The 21,544-nt window shown below is 42.3% G+C and overlaps 1 protein-coding gene across 2 annotated transcripts in view; it reads right to left on the bottom strand.

Moving 5' to 3' along the window:
* Positions 1–3,019: 3,019 nt before the first annotated feature.
* Positions 3,020–21,544, bottom strand: part of IMMT (inner membrane mitochondrial protein) — a 49,839-nt gene continuing 31,314 nt past the window's right edge. The window contains exons 8-15 of one of the 2 annotated variants that reach the window (XM_007466740.1): positions 18,763–18,866; positions 15,965–16,100; positions 15,301–15,430; positions 10,971–10,985; positions 9,347–9,570; positions 6,062–6,193; positions 4,969–5,098; positions 3,020–3,964 (exon numbers count right to left, since the gene is read on the bottom strand). In XM_007466740.1, the coding sequence (XP_007466802.1) occupies positions 3,351–3,964; positions 4,969–5,098; positions 6,062–6,193; positions 9,347–9,570; positions 10,971–10,985; positions 15,301–15,430; positions 15,965–16,100; positions 18,763–18,866 (1,485 nt within the window). In that variant the 3' untranslated portion in view covers positions 3,020–3,350. The remainder of the gene's footprint in view (positions 3,965–4,968; positions 5,099–6,061; positions 6,194–9,346; positions 9,571–10,970; positions 10,986–15,300; positions 15,431–15,964; positions 16,101–18,762; positions 18,867–21,544) is intronic. The other variant, XM_007466741.1, reaches the window with a different exon arrangement.

Below are 21,544 nucleotides of genomic sequence, written 5' to 3'. Positions count from 1 at the left end.
TGGACTTCCTTGGTGGCACAGTGGTTAAGAATCCGCCTGCCAATGCAGGGGACGCGGGTTCGAGCCCTGGTCTGGGAAGATCCTACATGCTGCGGAGCAACTCAGCCTGTGTGCCACAAGTACTGAGCCCCGCGAGCCACAACTACTGAACCCCTCGCGCCTAGAGCCCATGCTCCACAACGAGAAGCCACCGCAATGAGAAGCCTGCGCACCACAAGGAAGAGTAGCCCCCGCTCGCTGCAACTAGAGAAAGCCCGCGCACAGCAACGAGGACCCAACGCAGCCAAAAATCAATAAGTAAATTAAAAAAAAAAAAGTTGTCTAGCCGACCTGCATAGCTGTGGACTTTATAGGCGATTTTAGAAGGAACGCTGGAGATCACACCCAAGTTTACAGAGCTCAGCAAGACTTTACTCTTGAAAACTGAGAACGTTCAAGAGAAGTGAAGGTCACGATAGAATTCATCCCCAGGAAAACCTAAGCTTTGCCGATACCAGCGCCACCTTTTCCCACGACAGCAGCGCCTTTGCTGGCTTGTGCCCCACAGTCCCTCCAGAGCCCCTCCTCTTTCTTCCTGAGACCCCAGGGCAGCGTCCATACAGCTAACCGGGACCAACCAGTGAAACCCTGGCACCACCCACCCCCTGTGGAAAAGGGTGGTGTGGCCAGGCAAAGCCCCTCCTCAGCGCTCCCTCTGCTTTCTCAGATCCCCCAGCCCCTGAATGCATCCGCAGGGAGGAAACCAGGGGAGCTGAGCCGAGCCCTGGGTCAGGTAAATGGTGCCCACTGGACCTGATGAGTGATTTGCCTGAAATGTAATCACTTTTTATTTCCCGTTTATGTTAAATTACCTGTTCTTCTGCACTGAGTTCAAATTACTTTAAAAGTGGTAGGACAACTAATTTGGGACTTGGAGACTGCTTTTATGCAGAACCTGTTAAAGCAGAGGGTTTTAAGTCAATACTAAGGAACACAGAAGTACTGTGCCTTAAAAAAAGAGACTGCCTAAGCTGACATTTTACTTTGTTGATTTAGAAACTTTAAAGGACATTAAGGCAAATATCAGTTTTAATGATTCCACCTCCTTGAAGGTAGAACTGAGAACCCACGTAAAGGCTCTTTAGGCCCAAGTCAAGGCCCTTTTCACCTAAGGGGTTGCTGAGTGATAGCTCAGGAAGATGTGCATTTTGCTGGGCATGAGGAAGAAAAATCAGGGTCTGGACAAGCAGAGTCCCCTTTCAACATCATCTTGTTTCTCAATATGCAGTGAGGGTTGGGGAGGTTTGCTAAAGGAATACTAAAATTGAAAGCCAGTGGCTTTTGTTATTTGATTTAGAGAGCTAAAATAAACCGCTCAGTATTGCTTGCTTCCTGTGAGCTCAGATAATCACATCCGAAGGAAGTTATTCCTGGGCTCCTAGAGAAATTTATTTCCTTCTAATCTGTAATGTTTTACACATTTCCTGAGTAAAATCAAAATTATGAACACTTCTAACATGACAAGTTAGTCAGCTTTGCAAGTTAATGTATTCTACAATTTCATGCTATTCCAAAGGGAAGAAAGGCTTAATTTAGAACAGCCTCATTATCTTCTAGTCAAAGCTTAATGGCCCACAGGTGCCGAGAGTACCTCTACCTGCAGAGATTAAGGACGTGACACAAAGTGTGTGTTTCAGTCAGAGAAACTAGATGTGTTGAATTAAGAATCCACTTAGGAGGACCATAAGGACCGTTAATAACGCCAAACGAACCACTGGGTCCCCAAATCAAAGGACAGCGTCAGGTGCCATGCAGACCTGAATGTAACAATCAGGAGCCGGGATACGCCTGCAGAAATACATAGACAACCCTCTTTTTCATGATTTCCAGATATGTTGCTCAGGTAAAAATGCCTCTCCAGGGCTTCCCTGGTGCAGTGGTTGAGAGTCCGCCTGCCGATGCAGGGGACACGGGTTCGAGCCCTGGTCTGGGAAGATCCCACGTGCCTCGGAGCAACTAAGTCCCTACACCACAACTACTGAGCCTGCACTCTAGAGCTGGTGAGCCACAACTACTGAAGCCCACGCGCCTAGAGCCCGTGCTCCGCAACAAGAGAAGCCACTGCAATGAGAAGCCCGCACACCACAACAAAGAGTAGCCCCCGCTTGCCCCAACTAGAGAAAAGCCCACGCACAGCAACAAAGACCCAACGCAGCCAAAAATAAGTAAATTTATAAAAAACACCTCAACAAAAAAATCATGATTTTGAAAAAATATGTTGACGGTAACTTCATGAAGTAAAAAATGAAAGGTGAAACACTGGTTAATGTTTACCCAGTATGGCAACTGTTCTAACCTTCAGAGAAGTGAACTATGTAAGCAAGTTCTCTGGGTTTTACAGCAATTCAGTTCAAATATACCACAAAATTATTGAACCCCTTTAAGATTCCAGGCTCACCACCCCCACTTCAATGGAGAGATTCACAGTCCACATACCAGAAAGGAGCAAGGTCAACTACCAGTGTTCCAGAACTGGGAGCCATGAACTCTTCTGAGGGCTGTGGAACTAATTTGTGGGTGGAGAGGACACCAACATTTTTCTAATGCCACAGACCAGAACACAGTACATCACAAGTAGAAAAGAGAAGCAATGGTTCCAGAAACTGTTTCATGCATACATTCATATAAGGGTGCGTGCAGGTGTATTGGATCCCAGTGTAAAATATTATTTTTCCCTGTGGTAGCAATCGAAGTTTGGGATGCAGACTATTTCTAGTGCCTTGGAGTCACTGGAATGACGTATCTCCAATTATAAAGATATCGGCATTCTGGCTTATATTCACATCACTCTTGAGTTTGACCAGCAGGAACCAGTTCACTAGGACCTTCAAAGCCAAGAACAGGCCTAGGGCTTCTGAAACCCGGTTCACAGCCTGGTGGCAACTCTGAGCGCCCAGGAGTCGCTACTTCTGCTTCTCAAGGAAATTCTCCATGTACACGACAAACCAGAAGTGATACTTTTTGAAAAGGGATAAGCTACTCAGTTTTCAATTTCTGTTTTATTCAGTTTGCGCCAAGGGCAAAACCAATAGTACAGGGACCACAAACATTATTTTGATTGGCTCACAAGCCTGATCAGTAAAACCTGAAGAACAGAAAATGTTATTACACAAGTTGCAAATAAAGTGCTCCTGGAGTTGACTGACATGACAGCAAGAAGGAATAATATAAATGCAACGGGTGTTAACATTTAGAACAGTACCTGTCACCTGCTCATTTCTAGGCAATTCTGAGACCTCGTTGCAAACCCTTCATATATTACTGCCAATTTCCTTTGACATGAAATGTGACTTTACAAGACTTCCTAGACCTTACTCTTGCTGCACTTGAGTGGTTCCTATTCCTACGGCGCTGGCGTATGCTGTCAGGATCTCCACTATCTGCTTAGTTTCTAGGGTCATTCGGGCTTCCTTCAGCCAGTCCTGTGCCACTCGTCTGGATTCCCCTTTCAGCTGATTGACAAACTTTGCTGCCAGCTCCAGGTCACCATGCTCAATGCAATAGGAGGCATACGACAGTAACTTAAATGTGTTTGTATCCTCGGGGCAGAGCTCTGCTGGTGGCTTCAGCTGCTGAGGCGGGAACAGCAGCAAGGACTGTAAGTAGGAGAGGAAATACTGGTATAAGCTGTTCCTGGTCTCATCGATCATGGCTACCCTGTGGGCCAGTTTTTGGATGGCATAGAAACGGACTCTAAGGGTCTCTTCACTGTACACCCCACGGGTCAGGGACTCCGGAGGGAGGGCTGCGCTTAGAGCCTGGGCAAATTCACTATCGGAACAGCTGACTCTGATGGCCTCCACTGCGCTACCCAGGGGAACAGTGGGCAGGTCTGCGGATGCCGTCTTCATGCGGTACTTTAATGCCTCCACCGAGAGCCAGAGCTGGTGGGCTTTTCTGGCCTCCTCTTCAGCAACTGCGTGACCTATTAAAAAAAAAAAAAAGGCAAATACAGACTTTTTTCTCCACCTGACTATGTCCTCATACACAGAGAGAGCTGGTACCCCTTCCACAGCAGTGGAAGATGGGGCTGGAGAGAGCCTCTTCCAAGCCCATCCCACTACTTATTTATGGTGCGTTCTTTCCTAGCTGGCCTCTTCACATGAGGCAACAAGGCACGACATAATCTGCTGAGGACTTGTTTTTACTGTAGCCGTGGAGAAAGCTGAGAGGGTGGATGTGCACAGATGAGTCTCCTTTCTTCCTGTGACATCTAGGAGAATGCAGGGTATCTAATTCAGATACATTTATCTTTAGAAATGTTTGAGAAAGAAATGTGATATTTAAATTAAGCCAAGACTTACATTAAGGCCATCAGAAACTACTTTCTACAAAGGAATGGACTACTGGATCTTGAAACTTCATGAGTACTTAGCTTATTCCTATGCTTATCTGAGAAAAAAGATTCCATCACATCCCACAGAAACCCATTTTCTTAAAAAAATCCTCACTGTCAGGACATTTCCCTTCCAGTGTGGCACATGGAGGCCTCAGCGTAACTACCATCCATTTGGTGGGTGGAACAAGCAAATCACCACCTGCAGGTAACCCTCCAACGGCAGAGCCTGGAGGGCGAACATGCAGCACACTGACCTTTTTCTCCACTCAGTGCACGTGAGGCACCACCAAAGTGTGTTGGGTAAACTGCCTTGTAAATGGTGATCTCATGCCGGTCACATAAGGAGTAAAACTTCAAGTTACTTAGGTTTAATTTTTAGATCCTTTTAAATTTCCTCTCACAACTCTCTATACTACAAACTTACCAAATCTGGGGCTAATTTTCTAAGAAATGAACAAAATTTATTAGAGGGACTTCGGCATCTTTATTCCCTAATGTCAATGCATGTATATACCATTATCCTCATGGCAAGAATTTACCCTGAGAAGTAGGGCTGAATGAAATTAGCTATAAGAGGTCCACGTGCTTACTCTGAACAGCCTGCTCGATTCCTCTCAGTCTGGCATAGGCAGTGTTTATATCCAGAGTATAGTTGTCAACTTGCTCTTGACTGAGCCGACGAAACTGTAATTCTTGTTCAGCGAGTTTCTCAGACAGGTCCTGAAATGGTAAACAGTGTGCAGAGAAAGTGATGCTACCTCAGTGCATGTCACTTATCGGGCCACTAGGTCTTCCAGTAACTGCTGCCTCCAAAAGTAAAGCAGGCCTTTGACATCTCAAAACAGGTGTCATGACACTCCTACATTATGCGTAAGGTTTCGAAAATTTCCTAAAGCATATGTGATGTTTCACCTTCTACAAATTTACTGGTGGAACCTAATATTAGAGCAAGAGGACCAGGAGGGGAAGAAAGAAGTCTATTAAAATGAGGAAATGGCAGCTTTAGAAAATACAGTAACTGTATGGCCACCCAGACATTAAATTGTATTCAATATCTTCCACTTTAAGAGTTCACTTTTCTCAAAATACTCATCAAAGAGAATGCAAAGTAATATACCTTTTCATACTGGTATAAATTTCAATTTTCTGGAAGATTTCCTTACTTGGAAAACCTCATTCCCTTCTTGTGAGACAAAATAATAAGTTAATATATTATAAATGACTTGCTGAGTAGAAACTAATTATGATTAAAGGTGTCCTGATGGTTTGCTGTGGTTTCCAAACTTAACCTCTCCGGGATGTTTCCTCAAATATTAAAATCTCAGAACTACCACATAATCCACAAGAGTTCGTGGAGATAAAGCAGGTGATACATGTGTCAAGTATTACTACCTGCTTTCCTGAAACCCCCTGTACCAACCCTCCTTAAAGCTTAAAGGCTCCAAATGACTAGGACATAAATACAAAACACATCTGATCAGTAACACATAGGTACACCTTTATGTAAAAAGGAGCAGGTGTGAAATATACAGAAGTCCCCACACCATTAGAAATCTTTCCCCATTCTTCCACACACTCAGACTGAATGACATGGAGCACATTAGAAAGAAAGCAGAGACTGTTTATAGTGTAAAGGGGAAAAGGAGGTTGAAGGGGAGACGATGCTTTACGACAGGTCCTCACCTGCTCAAACTCGTATTTCAGTTCCTGTTCTTGGACCCTAAGGACATCTCGTAAGTGATCGGTGTGGGCAGCAGCCTGGCGGCGAAGCTGGGTCCTCATTTCATTCTCCATGGCATCTCTGACTTCCTCCACCTGTGAAGCCAAGCACAGTGATGAGGAATTCTCAATTCTCCACATACGCTTTTAGCAAAAGAGAAAGACCAGTAACCACGATGATGGCAGCTTCCACGTCCAGAACTTCCCCCTTACGATGAGTCGTGCATGGGAACACATTCTTATTTCAAATTCTCATATGAATCAGAAAGTTGAATGTTGCAAGGTGACTCAAACAATGTTGCATGGCTGTGGCGAAATCAGATTTCAAACAGGGGTCTCTCTAACCCCTAGACTTGAGTTTCTTCCATATCACCAGGCTGCCTCCTGTACAAAGCAAACACTGTCATTTCCTGCATCACATACTCCCCTGAGAATCAAGAAATCCGAGACCACAGAAATAACTAAAGACTTGGGATCAAACACAGCTTCACCGCAACCATCTGTGTGACCTTAGGGAGATTATTCATCTTCTAAGTCTCCATTTTCTTGTCTGTGAATAATAATGCCTACCATGCAGAACTGTTAAGAAAAGTAACAAATGTCTGACAATAACTGAACACAGTTTCTCTCAACAAAGAAAGCTCCTCTGAAACTGCTTATTTTAGTATGAATTCAGACTCAACACAGGCCAAATCAAGCCAAAACTATGAAAAGCCTACAATGTCTGGCCTAACAATTAGCCATGGGTCATATTACAAATTATTTAATACTAATTACCTGGAAATCATAACTTCCTTTTTTTCAGAAACAATACAGTTAATAAATGAATCCATTCAGTCAGTGCATAAATATTTATGAAGTGCCAGCCCTGTGCCAGGCAGTGCCTACTATAAGCTTGGATACAGTGGTGCTCAAGCCAGACAAACTTCTTGCTCTTTTGCAGTATACATTTCAAGAGAGGAATCAGTGACAGGCAAAATGGACATCTCAGACTGTGGCACTTGTTTTTTTTGTTTTTTTTGGCGGTACGCGGGCCTCTCACTGTTGTGGCCTCTCCCGTTGTGGAGCACAGGCTCCGGACGCGCAGGCTCAGCGGCCATGGCTCACGGGCCCAGCCGCTCCGCGGCATGTGGGATCTTCCTGGACCGGGGCATGAACCCATGTCTCCTGCATTGGCAGGCGGACTCTCAACCACTGCGCCACCAGGGAAGCCCTGTGGCACTTGTTTTTAAGAAAATAAATAGGGCAATATGAGAGAAAGTAATACAGAGACTCTACTTTAGATTGAAGGGAACAGGACAGGGCTACCCCAGGGCAAAAGATGTAGTCAAGGCACCAAACCAACAGCAAGAAAACCCAAGGCACCTGGTACACTAGGGAAATAAGGGAAGTAAGGGAAGCCTGGCTCACAGCAAACAGGAATGAGATCAAGGGGCTTCTTTGGTATAAGTTAAGAATTTGGATTTTATATTAAATACAGTCGGCAGTCAATGGAGAATTTTCAGCAGCACAGTGTCTGATGAGAAAACATTTTCTAAGGACCACTTGCCTGTGTAAATAGACATAGAAAGATGGGTATGCAAACAGGGACCCTGTCAAGACGATACTCTGAACTAAGGTGGTGGTGACTGAAGGAGAGAAAAGTGGAGCATTTAGGGATTTATTCTGAATGCAGAGCTGGTAGACTCTGTCAATGGTCTGGATGCAAAAACTGACGGAGGAACAACTGAGCATGATTTCTAGCTTGATCAATGATTGGATGGAGGTTTATTTAGAGAGAAACAGCTGAGGGGCTGGGAGACAGTTTGGAGAGAATCAAGAAATTTGTTTTGAACATGTTGAGTTTGAAATGACTGCTGAAAATCCAGCTGAAGACATCAAGTCAGCTGCTGGACAGCCCTCGAAGCCAAGGCAGAGGTCAGAGCCAGCAACATAAGTGTCAGTAATAGACGATATTTGAACTTCAAGGCCACAGGACTAGCAAAGAGCATCTGGAGGCACCTTAGATGGATAAGGGGTCTCAGAACAATGCCAGTGCATGCCGCTATTTGAGCAAAGGAAGCCAAGGAGCGTCAGCGAGGCAGAGGGAAAGGCCAGCAAGTGTGGGGTCTGGCAGCCTAGGGAAGAAAGAGCTTCAAGGAGGAGGAAGTGGACTTCCCTGGTGGCACAGTGGTTAGGAATCCGCCTGCCAGTGCAGGGGACATGGGTTCGAACCCTGGTCCGGGAAGATCCCACATGCCGCAGAGAACTACGCCCGTGCACCACAACTACTGAGCCCACGTGCCTAGAGCCCGTGCTCCGCAACAAGAGAAGCCGCCACAATGAGAAGCCCGCGCACCGCAACGAAGACCCAACGCAACCAAAACTAAATAAATTAATTAGTTTTTTTAAAAAAGGAGGAGGGGGCTTCCCTGGTGGCGCAGTGGTTGAGAGTCCGCCTGCCGATGCAGGGGACGTGGGTTCGTGCCCCTGTCTTGGAGGATCCCACGTGCCGCGGAGCGGCTGGGCCCGTGAGCCATGGACGCTGAGCCTGCGCGTCTGGAGCCTGTGCTCTGCAACAGGAGAGGCCACAACAGTGAGAGGGGTGTGTACCACAAAAAAAAAAAAAAAAAAAGGAGGAGGGAATGGTCAACTGTGCAGCTGAGAAAATGCGAAGGTAGGATGAGTAGTAGTCAGGTTCCCAAATCAGCCTGTAGACACCTATTTAATACATGATGTGCTCAGACAGAAGACTACAGCTATTTCATCCATGCTTCACCACTAACTACTTAGCAACGCTTGCAGAGAGGGGTCCAGCGGTTGGGGCTCAGCACTTCCACTGCAGGGGGTGCGGGTTCAATTCCTGGTCAGGGAACTAGATCCTGCAGGCCATGTGCTGCAGCCAAAGAAACCCCAAAGAAACAAACAAAAAAAACCCTTGAGGAGAAAAATATACTCGGAATCCAACAGACTCTTTCAGCACTGCTTAAGGGGACAGAGGCTCCACTGGGAAAAGGCAAGCTAGATAATCCTGGATGCCAGCAGCTCGTTACTTTCTGACACTCCTGCATCAGCTCAACATAAAGGCTCTCTGCTAGACCAATCCTTCCCTAGAAGCTCTGACTAGAACAAGGGCCAAAGTTCCATTCCAGAGGGGGGTTGGCCTGACTTACAGCTGGTATTTTAAAGTCAGTGACTGCTGGTATTACCTCTAGAAGCAAACAAGTTAGATTCACTTTAAACATTAGGCAGTTTTGCTCATTTCTTTACCTTCCTGTCCTGTTCAGCCTGTATCTCACTTCTATGATGTTCTAATGCTTTTGCCACTGCAGAGTCAAACGCCCGCTTTTCCTCCAGCTTCTGTTTCTCCAAGGCTAAGGCAATGTGCTGCTTCTCCGTGGCTTTCTGTTCGGCCAGAGCTCTGTTCAGCTGGTCGATGCGGCGATGCGCGTGAGCAATCAGGGAGTTTAGGTCGTCGGCGGACAGCCTGTCGGCTAAACAAAACCACATGAAAATGTTAATGATTTCACCAAAATCATACATCTACAAGGTAACTTGCCTCAACTGATTGTAATTTCAACAGCTAGGAAGAAAAGCCAAGAGGAGCTGACGTTTAAAAAGAGATGTAGAGGCTGCCGTGTAATCAGAAATTCACAGCTCATGGCCAGCAACTAAGCATTTTCAATCCCAAGCAAAATAATCCAGGGAGGCCTCCAATTATAGAATCAGTTTTTTTCCAGGAACCCAAATGAGTAGTACTTCCAATCTGAACTGATTATAAATTGGCTATATTATAACTCACCATAATTTTGTCTCTAAGAACAAAGCCTACAAATAAATACAAAGCTTACAAATGCACTCACTTCTACACTTTCTGCTAAAACTTGAATCAAATCCAAATTCTCTCAGACTTTTTTTCCCTAATAAGAGTTTTCTTTTTCTTACACAGATAATATTATCCAGGACAGTGATCTGCAGCCAGAGCTGTCCATCAGAATCACTGGTAGAGCTCTTAAAAATAATCATACCCAAAGATTCTGATTCTGATGGGTTTTTTTTCTTTCCCCAATCTCACACTCCAGAAGTGTTCTGATACATCACCACAGGTTAAGAATTATGGCTCTAACAGCAAAATGAAGAATATGGGAAATACTATGATAAACAACTCAATTCCACAATACGTAGATTGAAAAGCAAAACACGAAGTGAGGATGAGAGATTTATTGACCAAATTCACCATGTGTAGCTCCTCTGCATACTGATTTGAACAAAACAACTAAAAAAACTCATTCTATAAAGTGATTAGGGATATTTGAACACTTAAGAGATATCTTGGATGACATTAAGGAGTTATCGTTGACTGGGACAATGGTATGGTAATCACATTTTTTAAAAAACATACTGAAAGTTTTTATAAGCTGAAGAATATAATGTTTGGGATCTGCTTCAACATAAGTTGGGGGAATAAATGAGACAAAACCAGCCATGTGTTGGTAACTGCTAAAGTTGGGTGATGGGTAAACAGGAGTTCATTATAGTTTTCTTACTTTTTAATGTTTCAAATTTTACAAAATAAAAACAATATCTATATTTTATATAGATATATATATCTTTTATATCTTTTATAAAAGCTATATATCTTATATATCTTTTTTAAAGATATATATATATCTATCACATCTACAGGTTTCCAATCACACCATGAAAACATTTTTGTTCCTGAGAGCACATGGATGACAAAAATATAAAAATCAGATTTATCACATGCAACATAATTCTACTTTAGATTAATTTAGACGGTTTAGTATAAGAATCATAGGCAAAACGAAAAGACTTGAGTCTTTTAAGACTCAAAACAGAAGCCTTTAAACATAAAATACACATAATTACTCACCTAGGTCAGAAATACCTACAAAGAAAAAGAATAAGTTTGAAAAAAAAGTAAGTACATGTTTCAGTTATTAATCATTAAATAGGAATATCCAAAAGAAAGCTAGAAGGAACCAGAAGCTAGTAGTAGAAAAAGCAAATTTTGGTACTGGAAAGCAAAATGATGAGTTTATTTCCTAAAAATTTTTTAAAGGATCAGAAAACATTATATAAATCAAGGTAAATTCTAACATTTCAGAAAATAAGAGAGTCAATGATATTAAAGTAGTCTTGGTTTCTGGGGACTCATCTCTAACTACGTTTGAAAAGCAATCAACCTAGTTTTTACATGGAAACTACAATTCTTGTTTATCCCATTTGCATTAGTTCGTAGACTATTTCACGAAGTCACAGTCCTGTGTTCTCAATACCACGCCTCTCCTAACACTGCAAATACTTAAGAAATTAATTTTTCTTCTTTGGAAATTTGAAAACAATGAACTCACATTAAATTTGTGCTTAACGGGTGCAAATTAAACTAAGAACTATGACTGCCTGACGTGGCGGAAAGGAAAAAAACAAATAGCATTCTGAAGAGTTCGGATGATGCTCCCCGCCACGATCACAAGTACCACTGCATGAAGCCCTGACAGGAGAGGACCCGCAGCCAGTCTCCTGCCTCTCAGAATAAGCTTCTTAACATCCTGGGTATGACCCTTGGATTCAACAAGTTCAAAGACAAGTATTTTTCATCCAAAATGGCTCTAAAAGTTCAACTACTTAATCTGATATTCAACCAAAGACACAGGGATCTGTCCCAATGCTGCAGGAAAAACCGGCAAAAGATGGACAAGGTTAAGAGATAATAGGTCAGTCTCAACATGGCACACAAGTATGGCTACATACACTAGTCTATTAGCAATAAAGGAAGTGTGCCTCGGGAATACTGACAACCTACACATTGCACCTCATTCTCTCATCCTGGCAACACCCATGCGCACACCTCCTAGTGGCTCCTTCTCCCTCCTCCCACAGTGGTATCCGCTATCTGAATACAGTGTTTATCACTCATTTTGTTATATTTCACATACGCATGCATCCTTAAACAATATACAGTTTCATTTTACACGTTCTTAAGCTTCATGTAAGCGGTATCCTATTTTACATATTCTTCTGCAACTTTTTGCTTTTCCCTAACATTTATGTTCAAGAGAAATGGTCTGGGTCATTCATCTGCACTGCCATATGTGTGGTATTTAACTGTCTTTGATTTTTCTGCTCTTACAAACAGTGCTGCTACAAACATTTTAATGAATCTTCCTGAGCACCTGTGTGAGTCTTCCTGAGCTCATACCTGGGAACTGAACTGTTGGATCGGGAGTATATACACTGTCAACTTCACTAGATACAAGTTATGGTTCAACAGACCAGTTGCTGGGAATTCCCTGGCAGTCCAGTGGTTAGGACTCGGCGCTTTCACCGACAGGGGCCTGGATTCGATCTCTGGTTGGGGAGCTAAGATCCCACAAGATGCACCGGTGCAGCCAAAAACAAAACAAAACCATTGGTGAATGATCACCTCTAAGTCTCTTTCCTATTCCTCCTTTTCAGTGCCCTTGGCATATACACTGGGTGACCCATATCACTTCGCCCTCAGATTACTCCAGCAGCTTTGAATAGCTTCCTTACCCTGAAGCATCCCTCCCTATGTCAAACTCACCCTCAAGCTCATAAAAATGAATTTTCCTACTTATGATAATCACATCATCCCTCTTCTCAAAAGCTCAAAAGGGGGTCCTGTGCTGCCAATACGAATCCATCAGCCAGAGAACAGTGAGGCTAGTAGGTAAGAATGAGATCCTGGCCCTAGCCCCAAACGTGGACAAACTACTTAAGCCCTCTGTGTCTCAGTTTTCTCATCTATAAAACGGGCATAATAATAAAACTTAGCTCAAAGGACTGTCATGAACTTTAAAAAAGTTAACTACATGTGAAGCACTCAGAACACAGTGCTAGACATAAAATAATGCTCAACAATGCTAGCTAAATATTGTTATGTTGGCCACTGTGCTCAGCTATGGAGAACACAGAAGAAGTACTAGACAGATGAGTATCACCAGGATACTTATAACTTAGGGAAATAAGACTAGTAAGAGAAAAATAACTGGTAACACAAATCAGTACTAATGAGCTTAGTATAGGTCTTAAAAGAGTTCAGATTTCAGAAGCGAGAACATATATTGAGGGCTGAGGTAATCATGGAATAAGTCACTATCTCCAGAGGGTCACAAGCAATCAGTAGCACCGGCAGGAAAACTCTGCAGCTGTAGGCATGGCTGGAAGGGAAAAACTGCAGCAGGTGCCATTTGTACCTTTCAATTAAAAAACAAGAAATTAAATGGAGGTTGCCTTCCTCCCTCTAAAAAATAATCCAAAGATGACACTGCAGAGCATTTTCCCTTTCTATATGATATGTTTCTTTCATGCTGGGTTTTTCAACCTTGGTACTACTGACATTCTGGGCCAGATAGTTATTAGTTGGAGGGGCTGTTCTGTGCACTGTAGGGTGCTGAGCAGCACCTCTGGCCTCTACCCTACGTGACAGTAGAACCCCCCCAACGTGACAAGTCTGTCTCCAGACATTGCCAAATATTCTCTGGGGGCAAAAGTGCCCTGAGCTGAGAACACCTGCTTTAATGTTTTCACGCTTTACAATGGGCATTTTTCTCATCAGCCAAAAAACAATTTTTTAATTTTTTTTTTTATCTTGGCCGCACCATGCAGCTTGCAGGATCTTAGTTCCCTGACCAGGGATGGAACCTGCACCCTCGGCAGTGAAAACACAAGTCCTAACCACAGGACCACCAACGAATTCCCCCCGACCCAGGTCCCCAAACTTCTTAAGCTAAAAACTTCACAGGCTGGCATGGAAAAATTAGTAGGATTTAGCCTACTGGGAAGACCAAAGACAAGTATTTTAGATGAGAGAATGCAAATTTCTAGGGATGGCACTCATAACTAACTCTCCATAGGCAAAGCCTGACCTGCCCTTTCAACCTTATTTAATTTACTGCAGCCAACCTAGACTCCCTACTATCTACCAATGTCAGGTTTAAGCCAAGGAGCTTACATCCAGTGGACAGAGATACACACACAACAAACAAAAACCAGTGAGTAAGTATTTCAGAAGGATTAAAAAAAGGTAACGTGGTAGAGTGACTTGTGGAGGAGGATGTCTCTGGGATACACATCTGTCTCAGTTGTAACCTCAGTGAAGCCCAGCCCTTGAAAGGTTCTGGTGAGGGAAACGGTACAGATGTGGCTGAAGCAGGCCTGCTCGAGGACACACTGTCCACACTGTCCCCTCCGCTGCTAGTCAGTTCAAACAAGTTTAACCAACAATGTTCACATAAGACTGACTCACTGTTCCCACACGAAACTTTGTGTGATTCTCCATTTAATCCTCTCTTACAAATCCTGCTTTCATTTTTTGCTTTGACAAGAATCTGGTATCTATCTCCCTCTTAAGTGAGTCAACCACATTAAAAAAACTAACAACATATCTGAGTTAATAACAGCCTTGACTCTAATTCTTGCCATGACATCTCCTTGGTTGGCTATGATGCTGTGAAAATTCCTGCACTGCCTTTATTACCTGAGCTCCTTAGACCAGCCACGGTTCTGTGATGCAGCCTTGACACCTTCACCCCAGAGAGGTCTATAATGCCAGTTCTTCAGGTGCTACCTGATGTTCAGTTTCTAACAGACACTGGCATTTAAGTACCGTTTTGATTCTGTTGAGCCTGGTAATCTCCTTGATTCTTATTACTCTCACAGAGCTTCAAGGAAATGTGACTACTCCCTGCAGTTACAACGTGTAATTGTTGAGCCATCAAAGTTCCATGCAGTCTGAGCTATTTGCAAGTTGAAGGCCACACAGCAGATTTCCTTTCCACCCAGCACCCCTGGGTGAGTTCTCAACCACAGTGTTGTCACAAAGCAGTCATAAAGTGTGCCTTAAGTAATTCATTATGAATATTTTTAAAGTCACAAAGGTTTTGAATAATTTTACATATATATAATATGCTAACAGAGTCAAGGTTATGTCACTTCACTCCCTTAGATTCCAGATTACACTGGCTGGAACTTGTGTCCACCATGGCTAAACTAGGTGTGTCACCTGTCACAGGTGAAATAAAATGTTGAAAACACGATACTGCATATCAGATGAGATATGCATGCCAGAGGGGTTTAGACTAGAGAATGGAGCTGAAGCAAGTTTACATCAGTTGATCAGTTGTTAAAAAAAAAAAAAAAAAAAAAAGGGAAAGTACCAACACTTCAGCTGTACTTACTCATCCCCTTCCACCCTGGCAAGACTTCCGGAGTAATACTGTCCAGTTCTCGTTTAAAGTCATCCCGGGCTTGGACTACCAGCTCATGATACTGAGACACAACCTTAGCCTCAGACTGAGCTGCTTTAACCTGAACAGATACAAGGGGTATGTGGTTAAAGTGAACAAAAAGTACCACAAACATTCCAAAATATTCTAAGTCACAGTCATTTATTTATTTACATTTGGCTGTGAATATATAAGCAATATACAGAAGGAAATCTCAAGCTCAGAAAACGGAACGTAAGTCTTGCCTTTGTTTCCTTCTAATTCTATTCAAATGCCACGGACAGGCCCTGTCCCGTCTCACTGTGCCCCTGTCCCTCTTTCTCTGGGTCACGGGAAATTACCCATACACATGACAAATGCAGACTTGTGAAATTTCCATAAGTGGTAATGACCATGGGCAAATATTTACCTATTATAAAAAGCATCAACAATACTGAAGAACCCACTTTGCATCCAAAGCCAAGTTTTTAAAATTAGTTACAACTAATATTCTTTTCAAGGGAAAAGAGAGAAAGATGATAGGAATCTTACTACATTCCAGAATTCTTAAAAATCCTTTGACAAAACAATTACATTTAAAAATAAAAAATACTTGTACAAGATCTAAGAAACACACCTTTTGGACCACATTATCCAGATCAACTATCATGTTGTGAAGTTTCCCCTCTGCAGCAGTTATGTAAGATTTGGCCCCAGCAACCTCTTCTTTCTTTGCATTTTCAATTACACTTTTCATCTTCTCTAACTCTTCTCTGGAAACCAATAAAACAAAACAAAGGTTTAGTATTAGTCCTTATCAACTTTATTAAAGAATATGACAAACAATTGTTAAGTCCGTGAAAAATTTAATTTGGAAAAAACTACTCAATGCTTTTAAAGTCAACAGGCAGAGAACCTTTCCTCACCAACAACTGAAAACACCTTGGTGAGAAGCCAGATTTATAGAGTGAACCGGACGAGTAGCATGGTGTACACGAAAACACACAGGCTTCAGAACCAGAGAGACTTGGATTCAGCTCCCAGACCAGCCTCTCCTTTGCTGCTCACCCTTATACAGGGAGTAGAGGTAATTCATGCTAAGTAACTTGCACAGTGCCTGCTACGTCAGGAGCACTCAATAAACGGCAGCTTTTGCAAGGATTAGGTTGACTCCCCTGCCAATGAGAGCTTGAGGAAAGCAAAGGCAAGGGAGGAGGCCTAAGCAAATAGCTGGGTCTTCAGGAGCCCTCACGATTCAGGCTGGATGGACTATGGTCTACCCAACCACAAAACACAGAACTCAGAGCCCTGACTCATGGTCTACTGACGTGAGCATAATGCCTTCAATCTCCGGGGCTTTATTAGGAGGCTTCTCTTTCTCTAAATATTTTGTTAAGAAGACAGCAAAATTTTGAATGACAAATATTGATTAGGTGGGCCAAAAGGTTTGTTCGGTTTTTTTTCCGTAAGATGGCTTTAGTAGCACTTAAACAATTTTGTTAGATTGTATGTGACAGCTGTCGTATCAGCACACATTTAAAAAAAGAATTATTAAAATTGGTGAATTTTTTGTGTGGCCATTTTAATATTGAAGGTGGGAGAAAAAAAGCAACATTTTCGGCATATTACACTTTATTTCAAGAACGGTAAAAAAGCAACTGAAACGCACAAAAAGATTTGTGCAGTGTATCGAGAAGGTGCTGTGACTGATCTAACGTGTCAAAAGTGGTCTGCAAAGTTTCGTGCTGGAGATTTCTTGCTGGACGATGCTCCACGGTCGGGTAGACCAGCTGAAGTCGATAGCGATCAAATCGAAACAATAACTGAGAACAACCTACGTTACACCACATGGGAGATAGCCAACATACTCAAAATATCCAAATCAAGCACTGAAAATCATTTGCCCCAGCCTGGTTATGTGAATCGCTTTGATGTTTGTGTTCCACGTAAGTTAAGCGGTAAAAAACCTTCTTGACCATATTTCCACCTGCGATTCTCTACTGAAATGTAATGAAAACATTCCATTTTTAAAACAAATTTGTAATGGGCAATGAAAAGTGGATACTGTACAATAATGTGGAATGGAAGAGATCATGGGGCAAGAGAAATACACCACCAACAACCACACTAAAGGCTGGTCTTCATCCAAAGAAGGTGATGTATTTATGGTGGGACTGGAAGGGACTCCTCTATTATGAGCTCCTTCTGGAAAACCAAACGATTAACTCCAACAAGTACTGCTGCCAATCAGACCAACTGAAAGCGGCACTCAACGAAAAGCGTCCAGAATTAGTCAACAGAAAACGCGTAATCTTCCATCAGGATAACCCAAGACTGCATGTTTGATGCCCAGGCAAAAACTGTTACAGCTTGGCTGGGAAGTTCTGATTCATCCACCGTATTCACCACACATTGACTGCACCTTCAGATTTTCATTTACTTTGGTCTTTACATAATTCTTTTTTTTTTTTTTTTTTGCGGTACACAGGCTTCTCACTGTTGTGGCCTCTCCCGTTGCAGAGCACAGGCTCCAGACGCACAGGCTCAGCGGCCGTGGCTCACGGGCCCAGCCGCTCCACGGCACGTGGGATCTTCCCAGACCGGGGCACGAACCCATGTCCCCTGCATCAGCAGGCGGACTCTCAACCACTGCGCCACCAGGGAAGCCCCACATAATTCTTTTAATGGAAAAAATTTCAATTCCCGGGAAGACTGTAAAAGGCACCTGGAACAGCTCTTTGCTCAAGCAGATAAAAAGTTTTGGGAAGATGGAATTATGAAGTTGCCTGAAAAATGGCAGAAGGCAGTGGAACAAAAGGGTGAAAACATTGTTCAATAAAGTTCTTGGAGAAAATGAAAAATATGTTTTTCATTTTTACTTAAAAAACCGAAGGCCCTTTTTGGCCCACCCAATAATAATTCCATAATGTTGATGAGAGCCCTTTATTCAAATGTAGGTTCCCAATGTCAGAGGTTGATCTTGTACTTGGTTTGCTTGCTTGATCCTAGTTTTAGCCAACTTCCAGGAAAGGTCAAGGTGGCATATACACTAACTACTTTGGTAGTTAAGGCAAAGAGACTATGACATACTCTTTAATTTCTGATAAAACTGCTCAAGCCATCCCAGAAAAATCTTGAAATGATGGCAGAGCCTCAGTAAATCTGTAGAAAACATATCACCTAAATAATAACCCAAAGAAAAACTTGATTTTTATACAAGATCTTCTATATAGGCTTCTGCCAAGTTTATTTTGGCTGGGTTATATATCAATATTTTATTCCCTCTCTCCCTTTTAAGCTTCCATGCTCCTATCACCAATACAGTACAGGTGGAGAGGGGAGGGAAGGGTTTCTCTGCCTCGTCTTTCTATGCAGACAGTACAAAGAAAGCCACCAGGAGGCCCTAATTACTTGTTAAAGTCCATGAGTAATTACTTGGCTTTGAGAAGGGCATCGGCAGCCTCATCTACTGCCTTTCTGCGTTCCTTCAATGCACCCTCCACCGTGCGCCACTGAGCTGATTTCTTGTCACCTGAAATCTAAACAAAAAGTTTTAATTAGGTAGACACAAATAACTGCTATTACTGTCACAATAACATGACTAAATGCAGAAAGTAGTGACATAAAAGTCAAAGGTAAAAAGTTATATACACTGTTTCTCCGGAAGAGGAACTCTTAATCTAATGTCCACGGACAGGCTCAAAGAAATCCATGAACCATCTCCCGTCAACCACCCGCACCAAAACTGTAAAAGACTGTGCTCCAGCGCACAAGCATTCTCTAAGGAGACATGATATTTTTTATCAGAGTCTCGAAAGGAGAGATGAAGCAGAAAAGATTAGTGAGAATAGTAACTTGTCATGAATTGTTTGTTGATTAAATCATTCTTCAGTGAAGCACCGGTGCTTAATTAAGTTCTTATTTGCAGGTCGACTGAAATCACAGTAAGAATAAGTAGAAAGTTTACCCATCTGTAGGGTCCTTACTGCTCCAAAAACATTACCCTAAAGAATGACCCTCCATAATTTTTAAGGAGAAAATCAACTACTGTCAAGAACCCCACTCCACCCTGACCTGACTTCTACAGAATGTGAATTTTACCTTATATATATGTATATATACACACATCCCTTGCAAATTCCTCAGGCAGGTGTAACATGTTTTGCTCCAGCACTGGAACTGACTGCCACTTCTTCAGCTGAGCAGAGTTGGCTAATACTTAGGGGATACATCATACCAAAAACAAAAACCACCTCTCACACTATAATCACACTCAGTGCAGCAAGATGCTCACAAAAGAGAGGTGTAAGAAAGCTGATCACTGAAGGCGTGGCATAGGCGAGTCCAGCTTACATCCCCCTCTCACTTTGCATCATATAAACAATGAGCAGAATGTTATTTGGAACTGTTTCAACTCTTTAAGACTATTTTTAAAATTAGTTATTAACTATTTTAAATGACATTTTTCCCTTCCTTTTCTTTTGCCAAGTACATATAGCTTAAAGTAGTATATTATGTGTAGATATGAAGCAAAAACCACCTTATGGCTTCTCTTCAAAGTACAGTTGACCTTTTAACAACACAGGTGTAAACTGCATGGGTCCCGCTTATACAAAGATTGTTTTCAACACAGTACTACACAATCTGCAGTTGGCTGAAGCCACAGATGCAGGAGGGCCAACTACGGGACTTGAGCATCCGTGAATTTTGGTATCCGTGGCGGGTCCTGAAACCAATCCCCTGAAGATACTGAGGGGTAACTATATACTATGCTAGGACCTTAGGAGTAGGAACATACTAAATCACCAAAGAATGAAATATTTTTTATCAAAGAAAAAAACGACTGAATTGGTTCCATAATTATATTTCAAGTCGCCCAAAGAGGGCCACTACAGGGGCTGAGGCACCCCTAAAACATGAGTGCAATCTCAGTGCAGTGTCCTGGGCCTTGGATGCCCAACCCGTATCTTCCCTTGTCAGAAACAGAAGTGGTTTTGCCTCTGCAGCCCTAAGCCTGCTACTTTAAGGGGAATAGGGCTCAGCAAAAGTAATGCCTCTGGTTTGGGTCATTCACAAGCAATTCTCCACATTATGTTCCTACTGACATCTAGTGTGATCTCGATTTTAAAGGTACATCCATTATCAATGGAAAGTTTAAACAACCAAGTTCCTTAAGGCAGGATTAACCCTGCCACCGGACCACTGTGGCAGTCTGAGGAAGCCTCTCAGAGTAACATTTTTAAATGCTTAAAATGAAACTATCAGATTGCAGAGAAGCCCAATTACATTGAAATATGGTCATAAAATATACATTTTTTAAATTTTGTGAAACAGAAACCAAGATCTAGTAGTAGAACTAATAAACACCCTAATCCAGAAGTAGTGATGGGCATAAATGATATTTCAAGAGATCTGCAAGTACCATAACGTAATATGAAAATACCTATGCTTCCTCTTGGTAATAAAGTTATGGATACTACTAACACTACTGCTTTTGTTGTCACTATTCGTAATTGAAGAAAAGCTTTTGAGGCTAGGGAAAATAAAGATGTTTTCCATCCAAGTTCAGCGAGCCCCTGATTTCTATCCACAGACCCAACTCTAGGTTAAGAACCCCTGCTTTTAGAAGCAATAGTTGGTACTTCTTTTCTATCTTTGTATCTCACTTTTCTAATTTTTATGTTCTACATAGATCGTTGCAAAGTGACAAAACCAATTAATTTCATAGTGTGGATAATCAAGTTGAAGACTCAGTGAACTGCCACTTTAGCCATCTTGAGAAATAAAATATATCAAAAAATGTTGCTGGTTTGGGCCATATCAGTATCCTGTATCAAAAATTTTCCAAGACTTTATCATATGCTGTTACAAGACCCTGGTATTGTTTTAAGATAACTCTTCATAACTAACCCAAACTGACTCATGAATCATGTAAATGTCAATGACATATCTGGGGGCCAAAATGTGTCTCCCTCTGTTAAAGGTATTCCTGTTTATAGAGGTCCAAGGATAAGCCGTCCTGTAAAACAGACATCGGATTCCCCTACGATCAAGCCTGGTCCAACTGTTTACAAACAATGCTTTGAGAAATTAACTCAGTATATATTATAAAACAAGCCCATGTGCACATACAGCTTCTTTTACTACAAGAAACAGAGTTGGGATCAATTTTTAACACTTCAAAACTTGTGTTCAATACGTTTTTCTGATTATTTTG

The sequence above is a fragment of the Lipotes vexillifer genome, unplaced genomic scaffold (assembly GCF_000442215.2).
Source record: "Lipotes vexillifer unplaced genomic scaffold, Lipotes_vexillifer_v1.1 scaffold1158, whole genome shotgun sequence".
Taxonomy (NCBI): Eukaryota; Metazoa; Chordata; class Mammalia; order Artiodactyla; family Lipotidae; genus Lipotes; species Lipotes vexillifer.
Note: the sequence above shows the minus strand (reverse complement) of the source record. Positions and strands in the feature narration are given on the sequence as shown.